Source organism: Pinus tabuliformis, chromosome 3_2 (assembly GCF_031772625.1).
Source record: "Pinus tabuliformis cultivar Carrire ecotype Pingquan chromosome 3_2, CPIR1, whole genome shotgun sequence".
Taxonomy (NCBI): Eukaryota; Viridiplantae; Streptophyta; class Pinopsida; order Pinales; family Pinaceae; genus Pinus; species Pinus tabuliformis.
In genome coordinates this window covers 151,593,653-151,619,692 of record NC_142302.1, presented here as the reverse complement: position 1 = coordinate 151,619,692, position 26,040 = coordinate 151,593,653, and the positions used below count along the sequence as shown (strand labels likewise).

At 36.9% G+C, this 26,040-nt stretch overlaps 1 protein-coding gene and 1 pseudogene across 2 annotated transcripts; both read right to left on the bottom strand.

Moving 5' to 3' along the window:
- Positions 1–266: 266 nt before the first annotated feature.
- On the bottom strand, positions 267–2,190 carry LOC149180254 (putative truncated L-gulonolactone oxidase 7, mitochondrial). 2 transcript variants are annotated; one of them, XM_089415991.1, is made up of 2 exons: positions 1,530–2,190; positions 267–1,427 (listed from the first exon to the last, which is right to left on the bottom strand). In XM_089415991.1, exons 1-2 carry the CDS (start codon positions 2,059–2,061, stop codon positions 673–675), a joined length of 1,287 nt encoding a protein of 428 aa, XP_089272117.1. In that variant the 5' UTR covers positions 2,062–2,190; the 3' UTR covers positions 267–672. The 2 variants fall into 2 exon arrangements, with proteins under 2 accessions (XP_089272117.1, XP_089272116.1); XM_089415990.1 differs by having other exon boundaries at positions 267–1,430; positions 1,530–2,184.
- Positions 2,186–2,931, bottom strand: LOC149180253 (calmodulin-like protein 3 pseudogene; annotated as a pseudogene).
- Positions 2,932–26,040: the final 23,109 nt, after the last annotated feature.

Genomic DNA, 26,040 nt, shown 5'->3' with positions numbered 1-26,040 from the left:
ATAATAAGCTAATGCACATTGTCAATAATAAATAAAAAATTGTGGAAGGTAAGAAAATGTGCAAACTCATCCATCCCGTCATCACCAACCAGGATAGAAAGCTAATGTACATTGTGAACTGTAAGCTAATGTACATTGTGAACTGTAAGCAAACTCATCCATCCAGTCATCACCAAACAGGATAGAAAGCTGATGTACATTGTGAACTGTAATCAGACCCAAAAAAATAACAAAAATTCTACCCTACCATCAAAAATAATCCCAAGTAACATCAAATTTATCTATTCATTATTTCAATATATTATTACTTCAAGTTCGGTAAAAGCCAATCTTATCATATCCAGATAAGAGGCTGATGAAAAACAGAAATGTATTATTTTAATGCTTTTGAATTGCAAACTTTACCTCATTGCAGTGACTGCATGTTTTGTTTCATGCATGTCTGTGTCACATCGGGAAGCACAATCTCTGGCTATTCTGGATGGATCACGGGTTTAACGGGGTAAAATACGAGACAAGTATCTTTCACACAGACTTGCAAATCTTGCATTATGGTATCTGTCGTCATTCCAAAATTTCCATGCTTCTTGAATTGAAAAATTCTCAGGCCTAGACCTGCATGATCTGTATCACAGACAATGGACACATGATATTTTTTTCTTTTTGTGCAGCTCAAGGTCGTGGGCCTATATACCTACACACCCGTGCATCTGCAAAAACAATACCAGGCCTGCAAAAGTATCCTTTGTCTGGAGCACAATGCCTATCTTCGCGACACAGGCACAGGCCCTCGAGAGCACACGCATCCTTATCCAGCACCACGCTCGAATTTCCAATTTGCAGCAGAGCATCTGTCCAGTCGTTGGAAAACAGGCCCTCTGGGTCATATTTGTGTTTTGCTTTAATGAATTCACCGTATTTAGACTCCGAGTACTTTTCCATAACGCCATGGAATGCAATGTTGCGGTTCTTTCCCCAGTGAGGCGTACCCCCATACTTGAACAGGGCCATCTGCTCTATTTCCTCCAACACATCTTCATCAAGCCTCGGACTCTCGCCCTCTCTAGCCCTGTAATATGTCATATCCACCGCCACAGAGTCATGCTCTGCGCCCAAATAAGCAGACCCTGCCGACCCCTTCACAAACCTTATCAGAATTCCATTGTAGAGCTCCAATCCGCAGAGGCTTCCGGGTCTCAGGTCTCCAAGACGTTTCACATCCTTAATGAACTCTGAAATCTTTGAAAGTTCGATCGCCACTGCAGTCTGATGAAAGAAAAGGCCCTTCACTCTGGGATCCCATGCACAGGCCGTGAGCAATTCCCCGTCCCTGTTATGGAGCCCAAATCCGCCACGCACCATGGCCATCGTCTCTGCCTCTGCGCACGCGCATTTCCCCATTCGGTTCTGTGAAGCTTCTTGAACTTCTTCTGAATGGACAATGCCATGACACATCAAATATCAATACCAATCAACAATTAAATTACCAGTCTTTATACACATGAATTTCAGAAATGTATGTTATATACCAGACATGCGAGCAGTGGCTAAAAGCATGGTGGGTATGGAACGAAATCCAATGAAGTCATTCACACCATCGCCTGAAACATTCATGGACACTCTGTCATCAATCCTGTAAAGCACCTTTCGTTGCGAAGGGTACCATGTCAGGTCCCCAAATTCATGATTTCTACCGAAGTGGAGTATGTTGTCCTCCAAACTGGCATCGCCCTCCAGCAAGTAAATGATGGAGCGTTTAAACATGGGCTGCAATTGCAGGGTCACCTGCATCAATATGAGATATGTGGCCTTAAACAACCGTCCGCCCATAACAGAAATGAAGGCCATGTTCCGCCCGTAACTGAAGGATGAAGGCCATGTTCCCCGTAACTGAAGGATGAAGGCCATGACGAGTAACTGAAGGAGCGGCCCTAAAAAAAACTGTGCACAGATGTCAGAGAAACCCATCGATAGCATAACTGTCCACGTGTAAGCACAGGAGGAAAAGGAACGACGAAAGTCTGTTCCAAAGGGAAGGCCTATCGGCCTAAAAATGAACATAAACCTAAGATCCACTCATAAAAAAAAATTAAGATATGGTATGTAAAACGCTAAGATGATTAATTATAAGCCAAAGTGCGCGATCCCGAAAACGAATGATGTTTTTTTTTTTTTTGGTAAATAAACAACGCAGAGGGTTGTTACAAACGGTATTTCAATTCGCTAGAGGCGAGAACTCGTGAAGATCAGCGAGAGGTCATCATGTTTCTAAATTCCGAGAAGTCTAAGAGCCCGTTGGCGTCGGAATCATATGTACATATCATCCTCTGGCACTTACCCAAATCTTCTTCCTCCATCAATCCCAAATTACACAGCACCTCTTGAAGCTCTGTGGAGGAGATGAATCCATCATTATTCATGTCATATACCTTGAAAGCTTCCATTAAATCATCGCACCCATCGCCGTCGTTTAATTCGTCCTCTGATCTATTATCCAGAATACACTGACACAGCCCAACAAATCCCTCGAATGTCAAGCTACCATCCTCGCTCTCAGACACTGGTGCAACCAGATATTTCAAGTCTTCTTCAGAGATATCCATTGCCAGTCTTTTCAAGAAATGATTCATTTCTGTTACAGTCAGTTTTCCGTCGCTATTTTCATCCAAGGTCTCATACAATCTGCGGATTTTCTGTGTGTCTGGACAAAGCCCCATTTAAACGGTAAATTATCTGGAGAAGTTAGCGCAGCGACGCAACGTGTATTGTATATGGTAACTGCAATCAGGCCTTTCTGAGATTATGCAATCTCTGGATAGAAAACGTACAAAATTTGGAAGAAAGTTCCAATTCTCTGGATAGAAGAACCAACAAAATTTGGAAGAAATTAATTTCGATCCTCTTGATAGAAAACATGCAAAATTTAGAAGAGAATTGCAATCCGCTGATAATGGTTTAAACGACGAGCATGGCAATGGAACTTATAGTTGATATGCGATTCTCTAGAAACTTCGAGATAATGTCGCCGTACGCGTACTGCGCCGACTGTTGAGACCTTCGGAGGACGGTGGGCGGTTTCTTAGGGTGAGCCGACACGTTTGCAATGGCGTGCATTCATTAAAAAAGGGTTATCACTTTCGCTATGCTTCTCCGCATGATTTTCCCCGAAATTTTGCAGCTAACAATTTGAAAAAAAAAATTAACGAAATAAGAACAGGAGTAGAAATTGGGTTGGACCGTCGATTTTTTTGCGGAAATTTAGTAAAAATAAATTTTAAAAATCAGAATATTAAAGTGTTTAAATATTTTTTATTTAAATGGATTAGTACTATCAAGATCTCAAAATCTGAAATATGATAATTTTAATTTTAATTTTAAAAAATTCATACCAAATTTTATCATAATCTTTAACTTAATTCCATTATTTTCGGAACTAATTTGTAAATCTTTAAACTACGCTTGAACTAAGATGAGCTGTATATTATTAAAAATTAAACAACGCCTTCTTACGTCAACGGCCTCCGCACGCCTACAGGCCTATCAATAAAATCCGTCGCATTCTTCTGAAATGCATGGTCTCCGAGAATATTTGATCTTTCATAAAGAATACCTCTGCAGCTTTCTATGGTTTTCTTCCGCAACTGCGTGGAAGTTTATTAACGTACAGATGTACGAAATCGTGTGGAAGATAATCATCGAATGACTTTGAATCATTGAAAATCTTATTCGCAGATGTTTTCCTCCCTGTTCCACGAAACTTCAGCCCGGCTGTGTAAATGAATCTGTAACTCTGGATATTTTCAATATTATTTATCAGATCATTCCATGTTTATGCACTCTTTAATGCACAAGGTTTGAATCCATTATAATAATAATAAAAAAGTGAATTCAATACGTTATAGCTAGGTTATAGGATTTGAATTTAATTGAGGAAAATAATTATTTTTCTTAATTATTTAAATTAAATTTAAATAATAAGTTTAAATTGGCAGTTTAATTTATTTTAATTTTGTATTTATTAAATATTTATAATTTTTTTTTTACTTTACAATAAATTTAATCTATTTGTAGAATTAAAATAGATTTAGATTGATTTAATTATTAATTATAATTATTTTATTATTTTAATGTTTTCTATGTTATTTTATTTTTATTTTAATTAGATTAGTTTAATTATTAATTACAATTATAATTATACTTATTAATTTTATGTTTTATATGTTTTTTTTTATTTATTTTTTTATTTTTTTTTTATTTTAATTAGATTAGTTTAATTATTAATTACAATCATAATTATACTTTTTTTTTTTAATGTAATTTGATTAAGTTAAAATGTTTACAAGAAATTTCTTATATCTACATATTAGGCTAGAGAGAGACACAAGAAAATATATAGGTTATATAGCCTAATATAGACTTAAATGTTTGTAAAAGATAACATTTATATGTTGATCAACTAAAAAATAATAAAATTAATCAATCTTAGCTCAATTAATAATAAAATTTTATTTATTATTATAATTTTATTTTACAAGGTAATTCAGGTTAGAAATTATGCTCTCTTTGCATAAATAGTTATACTTACATTGTTCAATGCTAAATTAATATTGGTCAATAAACAAATCATCCTATAGTCTTGCTTTGGTAGGAACTAATAAATTTAGATGTGAACTAGATAACTAAACTTGGTAATGGAGAAAGAGTTAAAAGATGACTTTAATACCTGTATTTCTTGAAGCATGGGTTTCAATAATAGGTTTTTGCAAGAAATTAATGGAAAAAGTTCTTGCAAAAACCTATTATTGAAACCCATGCTTCAAGAAATACAGGTATTAAAGTCATCTTTTAACTCTTTCTCCATATGCCATATCTACAGGGACAGCAATGATGACGCGGACAAGCTTTCTAAGGAAGGTTTGCAGCAAGCTTTGGGAGGGTGGAAAATAGTGGAAGATTGTCAAGGACAGATAGTTTCATCAGATGTGCCGCCTTATACTTAATTCTTCAGCTGATGCTTTTGGTTTTTGTTTATTATCTCTTTTATATATGCTTAGACTATTTCACACAGACTTCTTTTATACAAAAACTCGGTTCCATATATATTTTTTGTGGGCTGTTTTCCTCTCTGTTGAGGAGGCCCAAAGGCTGAAATGTAATGTTTGTATTACTGCTTTTTGATCAGTCTCTTAAAGACGAGGCCATCTCTGGGTCATAGCTGTATTGCCACAGCTGTTTTATACTGCAAATCTGCTCTGATTTCTGTGTTCATAAAAACAGAAAGGAGACTTTTTTGTGTTTGTATGCTTGGTCTAGCAAGCAGTTCTTACGGAAATGCTCAGCATATGCAATGTAACTTTTTATTCTCTTAATAAAAAGTTCGCTTTTTCTTCAGAAAAAAAAAAAAATAAATAAATAAACTTGGTACTTGGTTTTTTTTATCTTTGTGATCAGCAACAAAAATGCTTTTGCATGTGCATATGTAACTTTATCTTCTTAATAAAAGGTTATGATTTTTACTCGGAAAAAAGAAGAAGAAGAAGAAGGAGGAGGAGGAGGTTATGATTTTTACTGGGAAAGAAGAAGAAGAAGAAGTAAATTTCTTGCTAACGCAGAAGAACTTGCATAAATTTTGGTGGGATAGTAACCACTAGTAAGTCTACATATTTATAGTTGTACTCCTACATAATAATGGTGGGAAGTAACTCTTGGTAAACATAATTATTTGCATCTTATTCCTATCCATTTTTGCTTGAAAGTTTTCCCTAAAAATCATGGAAATTCCAATAAGATTTTGATAAAATCAAGTAGGGATTTTTGTAAATCCAGGTTACACCTGTCAAACTTCAAAGTTTTGTAAATCCAAGTTACACCTATCAAACTTCAAGATTTTGTAAGTCGAGATGTCTTTGGGTGTCCCAAAGGTTTTTGATGGTGTTGAATCTATTTCCAACATCAAAAACATGATTCAAACACTGCTACTATTAGATTTTTTGAAAAAAAATTGGCCAAATTTCTACCACTTTTGAACGTCCAGACAATGCCACTTTGCCACTTTTTTGAACGTCCAGGCAATGCCACTTTGCCACTTTTGACCATCCAGGGAATTCTTCGGTAGAGGACGCCTCCATTTTTTATGCAAAGACTTGGTTAAAATATGGTGGGAAGTAATTGATAGTAAATATGATGTTGGATTTTATTTTTGGATGGTTTTTTTTCAAGGAGTAAGAATAAATCATCTATTAATTTGCAACTATATCCATAAATTATGGCATAAAATATGTAACTCACTTACCCAGGTGAAGGAATTTCCTGGACAATCATTTGACGGTCATTTTTGGCCAGCCAAAAAAATTTCAACAAATCTTGCAGAAGCAATGTTTAAATCATGTTTTTGAAGGTGACAATGGATACAGAACCATCAAAAATTTATGGGGAACCCAAAATCTTGAAATTTAACAACTTTAACCTAGATTTACAAAAATCTCTGCCATAATTTGTCAAAATATTACCGGGATTTTCATGATTTTTAGGGTAAAAAAAAACAGTCTACGGCATTATCTACATTGTATTATATTGTGCAAAGGCTACAATAGGAATTTCAAATTATGGATTAAATCAAATGTTTGAAAATTAGTTTTTTTAATAATATTAAAAAATAAATATTCATTTTTCAAAGTTAAACATTTAATTTGTATTGTTCAATGCTAAACATCAACAAATGGATTTTTAGAGTCCTACCTTGGCATGGACTAATAATGATTCCATAACCATATTTAAATTTAATTAATAATCACATAAAAACTTAATACTTACAATAAACTTACAATATCACAAGATTTTTCACCATAGATATTCACTCCCACTTTACCATGGATATCCATTCCCACTTTACCATGGATATTATTAACTTGTAAATAGGTTTTGTTACAATGCCATGGCTTATCAATACCACGGGCCCAAAAACCATAACTCATTTCACAATCAAAAATTAAAATATAAAATATATTAGACTTTCCATTGAGGATTGATTATAGAGTGATGATTCTCAATCATATGGATGGAGAGGGGAGAGAGGGAAAAAGAGAGAGACTGAGAGAGAGAAAGAAAGATGGAGGGGGAGAGAAGGAGAGAGGGAAAGAGAGGAGGGGAGGAATAAAAGAAGAGAGGGATGGAGAGAGAGATGGAGTTGGAGGGGTAGAGAGAGAAAGGGAATAAAAAGTACATAGAGAGATACAATTAGAGAGAGAGGGAGTGGCAAGGGAGAGATAGAGAGAGAACGATGGAGAGAGGGGAGGAGGGAAGACAGAGAGAAGGAGACGAGAGAGAGAGAGAGAGGGAGAGAAGGGGAAGAGAGAGAGGGAGACATAGAGATGGAGGGGGAAGAGAGAGCAGGGTGGTAGGGAGGTAGTAACAAAGTCGAAGGGTGTGGAGAGAGAGACAGAGATTAGGGGAGAGATAGAGGGAGGTGGGAGAGGAAGAAAGAGAGAGGAATTGAGAGGGGGGGAGAGACAGGTGAACAAATACATAGAGAGATAGAGGTGGAGAGGTAGAGGGAGTGGCAAGGGAGAGATGGAAATAGATTGAGTGAGAGAGAAGAGAAGGAGAGGAAAGAGAGAGGGAGAGATGGGGATGGAGGGGGGGAAGGGGAGAGAGAGAAAAATAAGGAGATAGGGAGGGAGATAATGACAAAGTTGGAGGACAAAGAGAGGGAAAGAAAAATTGAAAGTGATGGGTGGGAGAGATAGAGGGAGGTGGGAGAGAAAGGGAGAGAGATGAAGGAAAATAGAGAGGACTTGAGAGAGATAAGGAGAGAGGGGGGGAGAGAGAAAAGGAGAAAGTTAGGGAGAGAGGGGGGGGGGGAATAAGAAAGACATAAAGAGAGAAAGGTGGAGAGAGAGAGGGGGTGACAAGGGAGAGATAAAAAGAGTGAGGGAGAGAGGAGAGTGGGAGGGAAGAAAGAGAGGAGGGAGAGAGAGCTAGGGGAGAGGGGGGAGAGGGAGAGGGAAGGAGAGAGAAATATATATATAGAGAGAGAGAGAGTGAGAGATAGAAATATATTGTGAGAGGGTGTGTATGTTTGGGGGTTGATATACAGAGACAATGAAGGAGAGATGAAGGAATATATAGATATAGATGCAGGGGGATTGCGGAATGTGGAAGAAGAGAGAGATAAAGAGAGGGAGGGAGACATACATATATATATATATATAGAGAGAGAGAGAGAGAGAGAGAGAGAGAGAGAGAGAGCATGTGTGTTTTGGGAGGTGACAAAGAGAGACAAATAAAGGGAGATCAAGGAAGAGCAGGATCAAGCAGCTACAATAGGATTCTTTTCAGGTAACGATTTGCATGTGTGTTTTCCTTGCTACATTTGGAATGGGTGGTATTGCATGTGGTTCTTTGTTGTTATGGCATGGGTTTTTCTAGGTGTGACAGTGTTTTCAACCTAGCCTTGCCATTTCCGGATAGCCATGGTGTAATGGGATTCTCATGTTTTGATTGAGCTGGATTGCTAGATGGATTCAAAGTTGAGTGAGGTGGATCTCTGAAAGAAAGAACACATGGTCCAACTAGTTATCGCCCTTCCACGTTGGCATTATAGTCATAATAATCATTACAATAAGCAAGGGTAGAACAGGGGGATGTTACATCTTCTTATATCACCAAATGGGGCAAATGGTACAAGTGTTGAAGATTTGTGTGCCTAATAATTTGGTAGAAAAAAAGATTTGTGGGATACTCTAAATATTCACATTAGGGTCTCTAATAACTGATAATATAATTATGGTATGAGATTTCAACTTGGCCCGAAACCACGAAAACATAAAGGGGCAAATTGATTATATATTCCTGCAATGAAATTATGGATGTTTTTATTTATGGCCAAATCTTGATTGATATCAAGCCTAAAAATGATAAATTCACTTGGATTACTGAGAGATTAGGCTAAGGATATATTGTTTAATGCTTGGATAAAAGTTCCCTACTTTTAGATGATGTGTAAATTCGCTCTTCAACCATCCCTTCCTTGATCGTAGATTCTTTCAAACTATATTATCTACATTAAGTGTTTGAGTGTGAGGTTCCCCTCCTTTGTCAAGAGAAAAATGTCATATTCCTAAAAATCCATTCAAAGTATAGATGAAGTCTTTCCTTGAGAAACCCTCAAAATCCTATGAGGAATAAGAGTAGAATATTAAGGATATTCAAGTTGGAATGGAAGAAGAAGAGGTCTTCAAGAATTCATGAGCATAATAAATAACCCAACAAAGAGCTCCTAAAAGGTTAAAATTTTAAGGAGTAGTATTAGTGTCCAAAATCTCATATCTTGTGACTCAAAGAAGGGCACAAAACACCACGTTTTTGCACAAATAGGTGAGTGAAAAAATAATAGAAAACAACATCTCAAAGGTATCTAGCCGAAATAGATCCACACTTCAAGACTTCCTCACAAATTTTGGGTAACTCACTCTCACTTTGAACTCTTGTACTCAAAAGGGATGCCCTTTACCAATGTGAAGAAATGATATTTTAAATTCTCATGTTGGTTTAGGAGTGTTAGGATATTTAGATGCTTCAGAGTTAGTTAAGATCAACTTGGTTTAGTGTGCATTTAAGTAAATTGTTTTTCATTAATGTGTTTCCTTAGTATGCAATTGTAGTTAGGTAATATGATAGTGGTAATATGTTCTAGACATAAGTAACAAACGATCCATATTTTCCACGATAATAATGTCTATATTGATCCATGGCTTAACAATATTATCTCTACTTGAAGAACATGGAGGTTCACTTGCCAGTGATCAATTCTAAGAAACTCATATGTGAAAATTTTCTTGTTGCATTAATATATTGCCTCAAGTGGTTGTGTTGGATGGGGTTGGGAATTATTTCCCTATTTGAGGGTTTTAACCACATAATACACTTAATATTTGATATGTTGTTGAGTGATTGCATAAGGTGTTCAAAATGTGTGGAAACACCCTAATTATTAAATGTTGAAAATAGCAACAAGAAATGTTAAAAATAGCATTGCTATAGATAGCATTTCAGGACATATTCCAATTTTAATTTGTCCTTGAATTAAAATTTGAATTTAGTCTCACCGGCTGTTTGAAAAATAATTAATTAATTCATCTTGAGTTAATTAGTTGGTGAAATTCAAACATGAAGTCTTTGTGAAGACATGCAACAGTTGTCCCTTTGATTGAGGAAGTTATCCCTTACTTAAGGAGATAAGCATGAGTTGTATTTGAGTTGTAATTAGTTAGCTCAATTAACTGAGTTAAGTCCAGTTAAATTAGTTCCAAACAGTTTGTGGAACTAATTGTGAGTTTAGTCAGTTAATGCATGCATGCATGCAACTAGTGTTCTCCAGATATCTAAATATTCTCTCATAAATAACTCATGCATGTCAGTTCAGACAAAGACCCAGTTGAGATTAAACGCAGGGACAGTGTACTATCAGTTGCTAGAATATTCCCAAGTGAATATCTCTTGCATGCAGAAGGAATTCATTCCTTGAGGATTGCGCAGTTACTGCAGAGGTCAGAGCAGTGTGTGAGGTGAGAATCACACAAGTGGCAGCTGGAGGACCCAGAGAAATTACGCAAGGAAATAGGAGGCTTGGAGGATTGAAGGAAGGCATATGTGTTGTCTATTCTATCTATGAGCAACAGTTGGGGATTGTACTGAGAGGTGGATATCTTGAGAGCTAAATCTTTGTGTAATCCTGAGATATTTCTACTTGTATGATAATACAGATAGCAGGGGTTTTAGCTGAGGCATTCCCTAGAGTATTCTTCTGTGTTTCATGTGTGATTGAATCTTCTTCTCTGTTATATGTGTTATGTTTGATCTTGCTCAAAATCGATTAAGCTTCCGCAAGTTTGATTGTAGAAGTATATTAAGTATTTTGCTTTAGTACATTGCATAATCAGTTTAATCTACAGTGAGAATTTCTACATGGTATCAGAGAAAAGGTGATCAAAGCGTAGAACAGTATACAGAGAAGGGAGAAGTTCGAAGGTTGAAGTTATTGATTGTAGGTACAAGAATCGATTTCTTATCACATCTCAAAGTTCACCGATGGCGTTCAATGGCTTGAGACTCGAGTATGCCCTGGATGGCAGCTCGAATTACATAGCATTGAAGGATCACATGGAAGCGATATTAGAATACAATGGTTTAAAGGACTTCATTGATCAAGAAGTCCCTAAGCCAGAAGCAGCTAATGCCCAAGAATTGGCGGAATGGAAGAAATGTGTGGTGAGAGTGAGGAGGATTCTTCTGGAGGGAGTTCGAGACCATATTGTCTCAAGTCTCCATGGGAAGGAGACTTTGTTTTCAATGTGGAATACATTGAAGGATCTATATCAGAACAGCAGCGACCAGAAGAAGCTAGCGCTGAAGGATAAGCTTCATAAAATCAAGTGTGAAAAGGGCGACACGATCTCTACATATTTGAACAAGCTCACCACCTGCAGAGATGAGCTTGGAAGTGTACGAATCACGACAGTTGATGATGATATGGTGAGTCTTTCTCTCCTTAGTCTTCCTAAGAGCTGGCATAGCTACTAAGAATCAGTGAATGGAAGAGAGAAACTGCTAGATTGGGAATGACTGTGGTCGGATCTGGTGCAGGAGGAGATCAGGAGAAGCACCAGAGATGGTTCTTCGTCTAAGCATGATGATGAAGAAAATCTAGCCTTAGCAAGTAAGGCAAGGAAAGGGAAAGGGAAGGCTTCCCATTCCAAATTTATTTCTTCCCATGGAGGGAATAAGATTGACAAATCTAAAGTGAGATACTTTAATTTTCATGAGGTGGGCCATTATGCAACTAATTGTCCATTGAATAAATCCAATAAGGGATCCTCGAAAGGATCAGATGGTGAGGCACTGGCCTCACAATTCGAATTGGATTTACCCTCATCGCATGCATGGTTTCATCGATGGTGGTTTGTTTTTGGTACCTAGGCAGTGGAGCCTCATTCCACATAACCAACGATAAGAGTTTATTCAGTACCTTGGAGGAGAAATACCTCCATATGCGCATAGAGATGGGCGATGATGGAAAGTGTTGGTGTCTAGGTATGATCGATTTATTCACCCCTTTTCCTACGTTAATGTATTAATCCGTGTGTGTATTCTTTTCAAGGAAACACACAAGGTATATGCGGGGGCAAGGTTACAATCTATCATCGACCAAGGGTTCGTGATTACCAAATCAAAACATTGCTGAAACGGAAATAGAAACTCAACTGCAGAACTTAAAAATGTATTCACAATGATCTAAAGCATCTACAACAGCAATGAAGAAATAAACACAGCAATGAAGAATACACACAAAACAAGGAAACACGCAGCACCTGATCAGAAGAGTGGGCCCAGCTCTCTGCTCAGGGCTGCGTTACTCACAACAAAAGATAGATCAACAAAAAGGTTTGTATTTTATTAATCTAAACAATGTTGTTACAATACAATGCAGGGTCTTGCTAACCCCTTATACAGGAATGAACCATATTTTATACAGTACAAAGGGAAATAATATCTCTCCCCAAAACCTGGCAACTATATGCCCAAAGATATACATCAGTTCAACACAGCACTAGCGTCGAAAGAGCGAGAATAGGAATGATCCAAAATAGGTTGAGAACAGCTCCAAATCAGTTATGATGTTTCGTCGTGGTCGATCAGCTATTGTGAATCATGGAACTGCTACAATATGTTGTGCGATCAACACCTGCGCTCCATAATCTGCGGTCATAACATGTTTTATTGGTTCGCATTGGTAAAACCTTTATGACTTTACTTCATTAATTAAATATCCCAAGAGACAATAAAGGGGAATCACCTCATAGTTTTACATAGTAAATGTATGCGAATGAATACAAAAGGGATGAAAAGAGGAGTGGAAATGCAGGGAAAAGATAGGCCAATTTGGTGCTCAACATCTCCCCCCAACTAGCCTTCTGCATGCCCTCGTGCAGATTGTCGTCTCTGTAGGTCTGGGTTGGATAGGCTGTCTGCTTCATGAAGCCAAGCGAGATCGTATTCCTTGGCCATTTCTATTCCTGGAACCTTAAACCCCTCTGAGAGAAGAACTTCCTTCCACCAATCATTTGGTACATTATATGTTGGGGTGTAGTGCTCTGTTGGCAACCAAAGGACAGGGTACTGAAATCGAATTCCCATCCACCAGACCCCACATGTTTGGATGCATGCCACATATCTTGGCACCCTACTGAGTGCTCGTGCAAAATTTGGTGCTCCAAACGATTCAATGTTCTAGACAGATGTGGGTGACATCATCCACCTTTTCTGACAAATATCCAGGGCCTCAGTTTGAAACGTGACCAATTGTTTGACACAGAGATCGATGCACCACTTTTGTGTCCTCAACATCCATTCCTTATTTCCCATAATTTCTAAAAATGTAGTGTGCTTATTGTACATAGTCACTGATCTCTCGGGTTCTCCTCTTACCATAAAAGGCTTCATGGCCTGATTTGACTTGAACATATTAGAAGCCTTCTGCTAGCTTATCTGATTGAAAGTGTAAGAGGTGAGGGCCCTTAAATGAATGTCCCCACATATGGAACTGGATTAAATTCTCTCTCAATGTTATTAAACCAGCTCACAAAAATATAGAAAATACAGATCAACACCTTAGAATTCAGCCTCTTCGAGGGGGCAACCTCCTTTACATTACACAAATGAACAATTCTTGGATGATTCAAATGACAAGACCTCCTTTCTATATATAGGAGTCTAAGGGGTCATAATATAATCAGAGCCGACATAACAATAATAATGTAAGGGCATAATAATAACAATAGTGGGCTTCTATGGGGCATAATAATAACAATATGGGGACTACATGGGTACAACAATATAATAAGGGGGTTTTACTAATAACAATAAGGAGTTACACTAGTAGTATAGGGGCCTAACATGCCCCTCTCCTTCAAGAATTGTTGTCCTCAACGCTTAAGTAGTTCTTGATGCTTCTGTATAAAATTCTTGTCCTCCCATGTGGAATATTCAGTGGGTAAGTTCTTACACTTGATGGGATACTCTGAAATTAATCGATTTCGTAGCTATCAGGTTCTTGTTTCTGTGACTGCTCCAGGTTCCAATATGATTTTTCCTTCCTCTTCAAGTTCTAGCAATATTGTTTGAATTGGGATCTTCTGCAACTTTTGAATGAGTGACCACACTTCTTCGTCCTTCATCCATTCATCCCTTGCTAAGGGGTTTCGCTCGGACCTGTGGTAGACCTTGTTCATTGGGAGATCTGCAGGATCGATTCTGGTGGTGAAATAAGATGGCGAGCAATGGAAAGATTGAGATCGAGAAATTTAATCGTCCGAGTTTTGAGTTGTGGAAACTCAAGATGGAGAATCTGTTGGTAGATAAAGATCAGTTGATCGCAGTAGATCTAGGTACTAAACCAACAGGAGTGTCCGAAGAAGAATGGAAGAAGTTAGATCGGAAGGCAAAGAGTACAATACAATTGTGTGTCTCAGATTCAATATTACTGAATGTATCAGGGGAAGCTACGGCTAAGGCTTTGTGGGACAAGTTAGGGACTTTGTACCAATCTAAGTCTCTGGTGAATAAATTGTTCCTACAGAAAAGTTGTACAACCTGAGGATGAAATATGGAGACTCGGTGACAAAGCATCTGAATGCATTTAATATTGTGGTAAGTCAGTTATTATCTGTTGATATTAAAATTACAGATGAAGATAAGTGCATCAGTTTGTTGTGTTCTCTACCAGATTCGTGGGATAGTCTGGTTATTGCAATATGTAGCAATCCAACTGCCTTGCAGTTTAATGAAATAGTCTCATCCTTGCTGACGGAGGAGATGAGACGGAAAAATATGGAGAGCCAGAATGGTGATGCATTGTCTATACGAGGATGGGCCCAAAATAGAAACAAAAATAATTCATCGAGTGGGAGATCTAAATCTCCAAGAAAACTTGTAAAGGTGGTGTGCTGGAAATGCGGAAAGGAAGGGCACTACAAAAGGGACTGTAAATCTAAAGCTCCTAACAAAGGAAAGGGATCTGATGATGCTTCTTCTGCAGAGGCAAAAACCACCTCTTATAAAGGTGGGGATGTGTACTTGGCTTCTTCAAGTACACATGTAGATCATGAGGCATGGTTGATTGACTCAGGTGCATCCTTTCACTTCACTCCCCATAGAGAGTGGTTCTACGATTATGATAAATATGATGGTAGTGATGTCTTCTTAGGGGATGATAGGAAGGCTAGAATCGTTGGTCGCAGAAAAGTAAAGTTGAAGTTGCAAGGTGGAAGAGTTAGAACACTTCCGGGTGTTTTGCATATTCCTACATTAGCCAGAAATCTGATTTTTGTAAGCAAGTTGGATGATGTAGGTGTAAAAATAGTGTTCGAGAAGGATACCTGCAAGATGGTTCGAGGAGCACTGGTATTGATGTGGGGAGTTCGAACTGGAACTATGTACAAGCTGCAAGGTAGCACTGTTGTTGATGGGTGCAACAGTTCTGTGGTTCCTGAAAGTGGAGCAGAAAATCTAGTGGTCTCAGGAGAGAAGACCATGTTGTGGCATCAAAGGCTTGGACATATTGGAGAGAAGGGCCTTTGAATACTTCATGCTAAAGGTATGGTAGAAGGTATGAGTAATAGCTCTATGGATTTTTATTTTTGTGAAAATTGTGTATATGGGAAGCAGAATTGGGTGAGTTTCCCCTCTGGTGGTAAGAGGGCGAAACAGATATTTAAGCTTGTGCACAGTGATGTGTTTAGACCTATGAAGGTTCCATCACTGGGTAAGTCTGTGTACTATCTATCATTTATAGATGACTTCTCAAGGAATATATGGATATATTTCCTTAAGAAGAAATCTGAAGTATTTGATAGGTTTATAGAATTTAAGGCTCTGGTGGAAAACCAAACAGAGAAGAAGATAAAGGTCCTGAGGACAGATAACGGTGGAGAGTTTTGCAGTAAGGAATTTGAAGAATTCTATAAGAAGTGTGGTATAGCACAGCAGAAGACTACTCCATATAACCTCAGTAAAATGGAGTTGCATGCTCAGTGGTGTCGAGTTAGGACAAGAATTCTAGGCAGAGGCGGTGGAGACAGCATGTTACCTGGTAAACATATCACCTTCATCTGCGTTGGAGGATAAGACTCCACAAGAGGTATGGACTAGTAAGAAACCCTCTCTTTCACATCTGAAGGTATTTGGATGTGATGCATATGTACATGTTCCAAAGGAGAAATGAACCAAGTTGGATAGTAAATCTGAAAAGTGCATCTTTATTGGGTATAAGGATGGTTTAAAGGGTTATAAGCTTTGGAACCCAACAACAAGGAAGGTTGTGTACAGTCAAGATGTGGTGTTCAGAGAGGTGAAAGATGTTATTAAACATGAAGTCCAACCAAAGGAACCTAAGAAGATAGAGTTTGAGCTAAAGGAGGAAGAATTAGACTCTACAGCAGAGGAGGAATTAGAAGATGAAGAGCCACAAACTCCGGGTGTAAGAAGATCAGTTCGAGAAAGAAGGCGGCCAGAAAGGTATAGTCCATCTGCTTTTCGTTCAAATTTTACTTTATCTATTACTGATGATGATCCAAGAACTATGAAGGAAGCAGTAGATTCAGAGGATGGAAAACTCTGGAAAGAGACCATGGTTGATGAAATGGCATCTTTGCACAAAAATGAGGCTTGGGATCTGGTGGAGTTGCCGGCTGGAAGGAAACCCATTGGCAGCAAATGGGTGTTCAAGAAGAAAACAAATGCAGAAGGAAAGGTGGAGAAATACAAAGCTTGGTTGGTAGCAAAATTTTATTCCCAGGTGCTGGGAATTGATTTTGGTGATAATTTTTCTCCTATTGCCAAGGTAACTTCTATTAGATTACTTTTATCTGTTGTTGCCGCTTTTGGTTTTGAGGTAGAACATATGGATGTGAAGACAACATTTCTTCATAGGGATTTGGAAGAGGAGATCTACATGAAGCAACCTGAAGGCTTTACGGTGAAGGGTAAGAAAGAACTTGTATGCAAGTTAAAGAATTCTCTGTATGGGTTAAAACAGTCACCAAGGATGTGGTATATGAAATTTGATACATTTATATGGGGATTTGGCTTCACCAGAAGCAAAGCAGATCATTATGTGTATTTTATATTAATTGGTGACCGTGTTATTTCTCTGGTCTTGTATGTGGATGATATGTTGCTGGTTGGAAATGACAAAGAAATTATCCAGGATTTGAAGACCCAATTGTCCTCCAAATTCGACATGAAATATCTTGGTGCTGCAAACTATATTTTGGGCATGGAAATTAAAAGAGATCGGGCAAAGAGGAAGCTCTGGTTAAACCAAAGGAAGTATGTCGAGACAATATTGTAGAGGTTTAATATGCAGGATAGTAAACCGGTGAAGGTTCCTATTACTGTAGGTGTAAAGTTATCTACTGAACAGTGTCCCAAGACACAAGAAGAGGAAGAGGATATGTCCTATGTTCCATATGCAAGTGTAGTCGGTAGCCTGATGTATGCAATGGTCTATACTAGACCAGACATTGCACATGCGGTGGGAGTGTTGAGCAGGTTTATGTCAAAACCAGGGAAGGAGCATTGGACAATAGTGAAGTGGGTTTTCAGGTATTTGCATGGCACTAGTGATTATGGTTTGTGCTAGCAAGGAAGACAAGGATTAGACAGAGTTTTGGATATCCGTGGCTTTGTTGATGCAGACTGGGCTGGAGATTTGGATCAGAGAAGATCTACAAGTGGGTATGTGTTTAACTTATTTGGAGGTGCAGTCAGTTGGATGAGTAAGAAACAATCTGTAGTGGCACTATCAACTACAGAGGCAGAATACATGGCAGCCGCTCATGCAAGCAAGGAAGCAGTTTGGTTGCAGAGATTGTGTTCAAGTATGGGGTTAGTACAGGGAGCTATAAGGATAGACTGTGACAGCCAAAGTGCAATTTTCTTGGCAAAGAACCCTGCTTATCATTCAAAGACAAAGCACATTGATGTTCAGTATAACTTTATGAGGGATATGATAGAAGACAAAAAGGTGTTGCTGGTGAAGGTGGACACTTTAAAGAATACTGCAGATGCATTGGCAAAATATGTGAGCTCTGAGAAGTTCTCCTGGTGTGGAGAAACAATGGGCGTTTTAGGGCTAGAAAAATGACTAAGCTCTCCTGTGTACCCCTATGAAAAGAAAAAAACAAGTGGCAGAATGTTGGGTTGTGTTATATTCTTTCCACGACTAACCTACGTAGTGAACTGAGGGGTTAGAAGGGGGGCGAAGGCCCCCCTTTGTTGTGTCAATTGTGCAGTGAGAGGGTCACAGGGGGGGCAGCAACCCCCCCTGTCCAGGGGGTTTGAGGGGGGTGGGTAACACCCCTCTACGGGGTCCGGGGCAACGCCCCAAGAAAAAAAAATTGGACCCTATATTAGGTTGGGCGGACCTACCTATGTTTTTCCGTCCATGGTTTTGGATGCTTCGGCATGTATAAATATGTATTGTAACATTGAAAGGAATATAATGAAAAATCAAGCTAGTAGTCTCGGTTTTGGGATCTAGGGGAAATCTTTATGTATAGGTGTTTTATGTATTATGCTCTCGCATTTTTTATTTTCTGTGTTTTAGAATTTGTATGCAGGTAATTTATGTACGAGGTTAAAAACTACACAAGGGATTAAATAAACACCCTTCATGCATTTGGGATCAATAGGGTCTTTGACAAATCTTAAAGAGTTACGAATGGTTTTAAAAGGTCTAGAGGTGGATCCAATCTTATGCTTCTTAAGAATTTTAGCAAGTTTGTCCATCATCCCTTGGATAAAGGGAAGCAGGACATTAGAGTCCAGCTTAGCCTCTTTTTTAGAATTAGGTCCCCGACTAGCTTTTAAAAAGGCTCTGAAACGTTGCAACCTGCTATAACCATTCTTCTTGAAGACATTAAAGAGATGGTTTTTCTCATCCATTAGATGGTTTTCATCCGAAACCCGAATATCCCTAGTAGCTAGAGTATTGAGAACACCTAGTTTCTGGGCTGGAAAGTGATGAGAATTAGCATGAAGATACTGCTCACTATGGGTTTTTTTATGAAACACCTAGTGGGAGAAAGAACCATCATCTTTTCTTGAAATGAGAACATCAAGAAAGGGTAAGCTTCCATTAACCTCACATTCCATGGTGAATTTAATGGAATCAAACTGGTTATTAAGATGCTCAAAGAAAGAAGCTAGCTTCTCCCTACCATGGGGCCATAAGTTGAAGGTATCATCAACGAATCTTTTCCACAATTTTGGTTTAAAGCGATCAGAAGCTAAAGCCCTAGATTCAAAGTCTTCCATAAAGAGATTGGCAACCACAGGAGAGAGGGGAGAATTCACCCTCGAAACTAAAGAAGGTCGAGGTAAGGCAAATCTCAACAAGCTTAGCAGAATCTGGATCTGTTAAGCAATTGATAACTTCAATAGCCTCTTTAATCAGGATGTTCATGTAAAGAGAAACTATATCAAAACTCACCATAAAATCATCAGGATCAAACTCAATATCTTTCAACTCATTAACAAAAGAGAAAGAATCTTTAACAAAGGAACTAGACTTACCTACTAAGGGTTTAAGTTTCTTAGCTAAATACTTAGCGAGGAGATAAGTAGGTCCACCTATTGTATTGACAATAGGTCTAAGAGGGGCCCCTTCCTTATGAATCTTAGGAATCCCATAGATCCTAGGTGTGAGAGGGTTACTTTCTATAAGCTTGTGACTAATTGAGCTTACAAAATTATTAGATTTAATCACCTCCACAACAACCTTTGAAACCTTTTTAATGGGGTTCTTATTAAGCTTTATATAGCTTCCACTGTTGCAAAGGTGATCTAACATTTTATTCTTGTAATCATTTTTGTCCAAGATCACCACCCCTCTTAAAAAGAGGCTAAGGTGGACTCTAATGTCCTGCTTCCCTTTATGCAAGGGATGATAGACAAAATTACTAGAATTCTTAAGAAGCATAAGATTGGATCCACCTTTAGACCTTTTAAAACCATTCGTGGCTCTTTAAGATCTGTCAAAGATCCTATTGATCCGAAATGCATGAAGGGTGTTCATTTAATCCCTTGTTCGTGTGGAACCCCCTTCATCAGTGAGACTAGTCTTTTGATTTCACAATGAATTCAGGAGCACGCAGCAGACCTTAGGTATTCTAGGACTTGCTCATATTCTCTAGTTGAACATGCAGAATTAACGAAGCACCATAGTTGCTTAGAGGATTCTAAGGTCCTTGCAAGGGTTGATCATTTCCATCACCGAAAATTAAGAGAAGCCATTGAAATTGAAAAGAGGAGAAAAACCCTTAATAGGGACGATGGATGGAAGTTAAATAGCTCATGGGTCCCTTCTCTTTGTTCTCTCCCTTTGTTTTTTTTTTTTTTTAGTCTATTATTTTATTTATGCCTTGATTTGATATATAAAAATATATTTTTAAATCTTGGTTTTTTTTCTAATTATATTTTATATGTTGATTCTGTTTTTATTTTTATCCTCCTCCTTTTTTTTCTTTTTTTTTAATCTATCATTTTATTTATTCCTTTATTTGATATATAAAAATCTATTTTTGTTTTTATATAATTTAACCCTCTTCTTTCTTTTTTTAATTATTATTTATTATGTTGATTTTGTTTTTACTTAAAAAATAAGAAAATTAGAATCTAATTAAATTAATTAATTAATATGATTAATATTATTATAGTTATATATATTTAAATAAATTATAATATATAATTTGCTATTATCTATTTTAAAAATAAAAATTCAAAATAAAATAAAGTTAAAAATTAAATGATTTGACTTTGGCCTTGATATTGTAACGTTCACTTGTTTTAATCGTTGAACTCTTTTTATTTTTTTACGTAAAAAATAAGAAAATTAGAGTCTAATTAATTAATATTACTAATATTATTATAGTTATATATACTTAAATAAATTATAATATATAATTTGTTAGAATCTATTTTAAAATTCAAAATTTAAAATAAAATAGACTATAATAAAAATAAAAATTAAATGATTTGACTTTGGCTTTGATCCTGTAGCGTTCACTTGTTTTAGCCCTTGGAATTTACCGTTTCATCTTTGAGATTTATATATTTCGATCACTTAATCTTTCTCCTCATCTTGGTCCTGATGATGAACCTAGATTTGGGTTCAAAACGCGTCGACCCTCTTTTCTCAATGTGATTTTTCCAGAAGATTTTAACAATATATCATGAATCATAGAAGCATAAAGTCTGAGAGCATTGTTATTCTTGGAAGATTCAAGAACAATCACATCTCTAAATAGTATAAACTTCTTATTTACTTCATCGTAGATACGATATGATTTGGAGGTAACTAAATACCCCAAGAAGATACACTTTTAAATCCTTGCACCAAGTTTGTTTCTTTGTTCCCTAGGAATCAAGGTATAGTTGGTGGAACCAAAAACCATGAGATGCCTTATTGAAGGAATATGGCCATACCACGTTCCATAAGGGTTCTTGTTTCTGAGAGCATGGGGTGGACATTTTTTTTAATATACATTGCACATAGAATTTCATCAGCCTAGAACATCAACTTAACATTTTTGAAAAACATCATTGAAAGAACCATATTTAAGATTGTCTTGTTCATTCTTTCAACTACACCATTCTGCTGGAGATCATAAGGCACAGTTGTTTGATGTTGAATCCCATGCTAGTGAATATAATTTTCAAATTTATTTGAAGTATATTCTTTTACATTATCAGTATGAATAGAGCCAATATGAGATTGTGTATCGTTTTGAATGCATGCATGAAAGTTTTTGAAATTTCAAAAAGCTTTAGATTTATTCTTCAACAAATATACCCAACACATTCTCATATAGTCATCAATAAAATTCATCATATATTTATTTCCATTTGGAGAAGGAACAGGCATAGGGCCACACGATTCAGAATGAATCAATTTAATATTTCCACGTGCTCTAGAAAGAGAATCATGAAATGGTTGTTTGTTATGTTTTCCTAAGATACAAGCATCACATTCATTTAGTTTCCTAGGGATGGTTGGCAAACCAGTAACAAAATTTCTCTTCAATAAACTAAGGTTTTCATAGTTCAGATGTCCAAATCTTTCATGCCATAAGAGAGTGGATGGAAATGTACCTTCATTATACCGAGAACTATATGCATAGTTATGTGCACAATCAGACGTTCCTTGCAGCTTCAAGAGTCTTTCTTCTTCTATTTCTCTTATGACAAGTGTGTTGTCTGATGCTTTTCTCACCTCAACTTTGCCATCAAACATGTGAATGGAGTTTCCTTACTAGCAAATGTGAACCAAGGACAACAAGTTTCTTCGCAACTCTAGGAGGTAGAGAACATCACGCAGAAGAAAGAATTAGAGGAAATTGCAGCCTAAAAGTTCCCATGAAATTTTCATGTACAAAGTATGTAAACTAATCAAAATCCTTTGAATTTAAAAAGAGATACATGTAAATATTTTGGAGGAAAAGAAAAAAACAAACAAATAAAAAATTTTCTTCTTTTTCCTCCAAAATTCATAATTCCTATTTTATTATTTTAACTATTATTTTATCATTTTTCCTTAGGAGGCTACTTTTAGGCTTAAACTTCCTCTAATGCAAGGAGTCTAGGTAGTTTGAGCCTGATGGTGCCAAGTCCAGATGGCTTGATGTTTGACTTGTCTGTAAAGTAGATTGCTCCATCTACATTGTCACTGAAATCTTCAAAGAAATCCTTCGAAAAGGTCATGTGGCAAGTTGTATCTATAACAAGTAACCATGCATCTTTCCATGAAGAAAATGAAGTATTAAACAAGTTTTCATTTACTCCAATATTGCAATGTGTCGCAATATAATGAGCAGATTCAAGTTCTTTAACTTTCCCTGCATCTGGTGTTTTACCTTTTTCTTCATTTCTTTCTTGCTTTATTTTGTCCCAAGAGATCTTTCATGTGTATGTATCATGTCCATTTCTATTGCAATGTATACAATTAATATCAGGTCTTCGTCCTTGCTAATGTTTTCCCCCCTGTCTCTGTTATTCTTCTTTACATGTCCCCTTTTGCCACCTCTTCCTCTAGAAGAATATTGTACATAATTCTTCTCTTTTTGTGCAAGGCACACAGCTTCTTCAAAAGAATAAGTAGTTGTCTTCCTCTTCCCAAAATCTTTCTCTTTTTCTGCAAACTTCTCCACAAGAGTGTTAAAAGTAATATCTTTAAGTTGGCCACTAGCTTGTAATAATTCAAGATAGAGAGAATATGTGGGATATAGTGCTTTGATGTCAATTGTGAGAGGAAAATCCATTTTAACTCCAGTGGCTTCTACATCATACATAATAGCTCTGATTTCAAAAGCTAGGGAAAGGGTATCATCATCTTTCAATTCAATATTGAAGAGTTTGATCATTAGTTGAACTAAGTCAAGCTCTGAGTGTGATTCATATAAGTCTTTTAACTTCTTTAAGGAATTAAAATCATTGGTAACTACTATAATGTGATGCCTCATGTCTTCATTTACTAATGTAGTAATCGAGGCATGGGCCTTGTTATTCTTGTTCTCCCATATGGTGAGCTCTTTGTCTAATGTGGGCTTTGTAGGCAGATTGTCACCTTCTCCTTCACATACTACTTTCCATAATTCATTGAAAATAAGGGAATGCTTTATCTTTTTGGACCATTCATGGTAGTTTTCTTTGCTAATGAGAACTACTCCAACTATTGAGATGAGATAATGCATTATTAAATAAAATTATAAGCTAGTCTTAAATAGTTAAAATTCTTGCAGCAATAGTCTTTGATAAAAATCTCTCAGCAGAGACCCATCATACAAGTTTGTCTTCAAAAATGAATCAAAATAACCCAAAAATTGATGTTGGAATTAGGCTTCAACCTCCCTATCTCAAACAACTACTTTGATGAAAATTCATCACTCACAAATATCACAGAAAGTATTAATTAATTTGCAAATACAACACAACGAGACATTTTATAACCAACATATAATTCATTTCTCTTCAATATACAATAAAACACATATAATTCACTACTCTATACATAAACCAACTCATGTGCCAATGCATAAATGAACATTATATATGAAGAACCAAAACCAACGCATATACTATCTGAAGAACTATGTAACCAACGCATAAACAAATGGTTCAACAATATGAATGGATCAATGCATATAAAATGACCCTGAAAGCAAATGTTGAGAGTATACACCACAAGAGACTATTATTAGTCCCTACCTACGACAGTGCAGGGACTATAGCATTCCCATCGGCGTTGAATCCTTATTAATTTGAGTTTACCAATGCATTTAACCGATGTTTTTCGCTTTTATCCAAAGTTTTGTATTCGAGGTCTTATTGTCGGGTTGTTGAATATGCAAATCCAAAAAAAAAATTAACCAATGTCTGGATTTGCTTGATATTTCACTTTGTGAATTTTAACCAAAGTTTGGATGGCTCATGGTGGAGCCCATGGGGAATAAAGTCTAGATTCATCTTGGAATTCAGCTTGGTAAATTATATCCAAAATTTTTGGAGCTCAGGGGGCTGGAATAGTTTGTTCGCATCTATCCAAATTCTAGATTGTCTTGGTTACTTTTTATCGAAAGTTTATATTCATGTCACCTCTATCGCTCCCTGCCACTTGCCATATATTTTGATAGCAATTTTTTGCCACCCGCCACTGCGTCATTTCAAGGACAACACATCTCCCCACCTTCTCAGCATTATTTATTCCACCGCCAAGAGATATCCTATTCAATCTGGTTCTTCTTACCACGGGAACACATTCTGCATCCTACAAAGAAGGACATGTAATAATCAGAAATCATCGACAATATGGAATCATCGTTGCAAATCATCAATAATCATAAATCATTTCTCAAGACCAGCAACAATCAGAAAGCATCAATACACAAAAAATAATCAAAAAGCATATTTACAAGTGTAATACACAAGAACTCATTCTCATCACACAAGAAAGACATGCAATAATTAGAGAGAAAGCTCATCGCTGCAAGTACAGCACACAAAGGTAAATTTAGTCTGTAATACTTGTTAATGGTTCAGGCCCGTTTTTCTATTTGTTGCAGTGTTTTTTCCATCTTCGAATGGAATGAATTAAAACTCAAAACCCAATCTCAATTTACCAAATCTAGAAAGGAAGCTAAGCTAGTATACTTAATGTGTTCAATGCGCATTTCCTCCTTTGCCCGATGGAAGGATTGACTACATGAACCATTGTTTCATGAGTAGTTGATGATTTAACCTGATTATTATTATGAGTATGACGAGTAAAGTTATAACAAACTAACTTTCTTTGCCCTATTAGGCATTGTTGACGCACAAAATGGGACGGGATCATTATTCAGTAGCCATCCTTGGAAATTTTGTGCATGATTGGACAGAGCTATTAGGGGTAGCTTCGGATATGCGGAAACTTGTGCTTTTTCTAATAGATTGGTTTGTTTGACTTATTCTACCTTTATGGATAGGTTACCAAAGAACAACCTTGAAGTTGGTGGCGTTTCCTCCACTAAATTTGGGAGATAGTCAGATAAACGAGGTTGCCAACAAGTTGTTGGTAGAGAGTCGGATCTGGAAGAGGTGCACCATTGGTCTAAGTTTTGAAGAATCAATTAGAAGTAACATTTGTCTATCTTTGTTTGTTGATAGATCATGGAAGCACTCACTACATCCAGTTGTTTAGAGTCGTTTTCATATGAACCGCTAGGATTGCTAGGGGATTCATTTTTGAAATATGTCATTAGTTGTCATCTGTTCTTGAAATATGAAAAGGAAAATGCAAGAAACCTATTTTCACTTCAAGCCGAGCTAGTTTCAACTGTAATTCTTCATCATTTAGCGACCACTCACAATCTACAAGTATAAAATTATGTGTTCGTTATTATATTTATAATTGAGAAAATATGACCATATTATTGAATTTGTTTGTTT

Bases quoted from the DNA above. Each gene is read 5' to 3' on its own strand.
- LOC149180254 (XM_089415990.1), bottom strand. From the start codon at position 2,061: ATGTTCATTTTTAGGCCGATAGGCCTTCCCTTTGGAACAGACTTTCGT. The intron at 1,431-1,529 runs GTATATAACATA...TTGTCCATTCAG, and splicing joins AGCCACTGCTCGCATGTCTG to AAGAAGTTCAAGAAGCTTCA.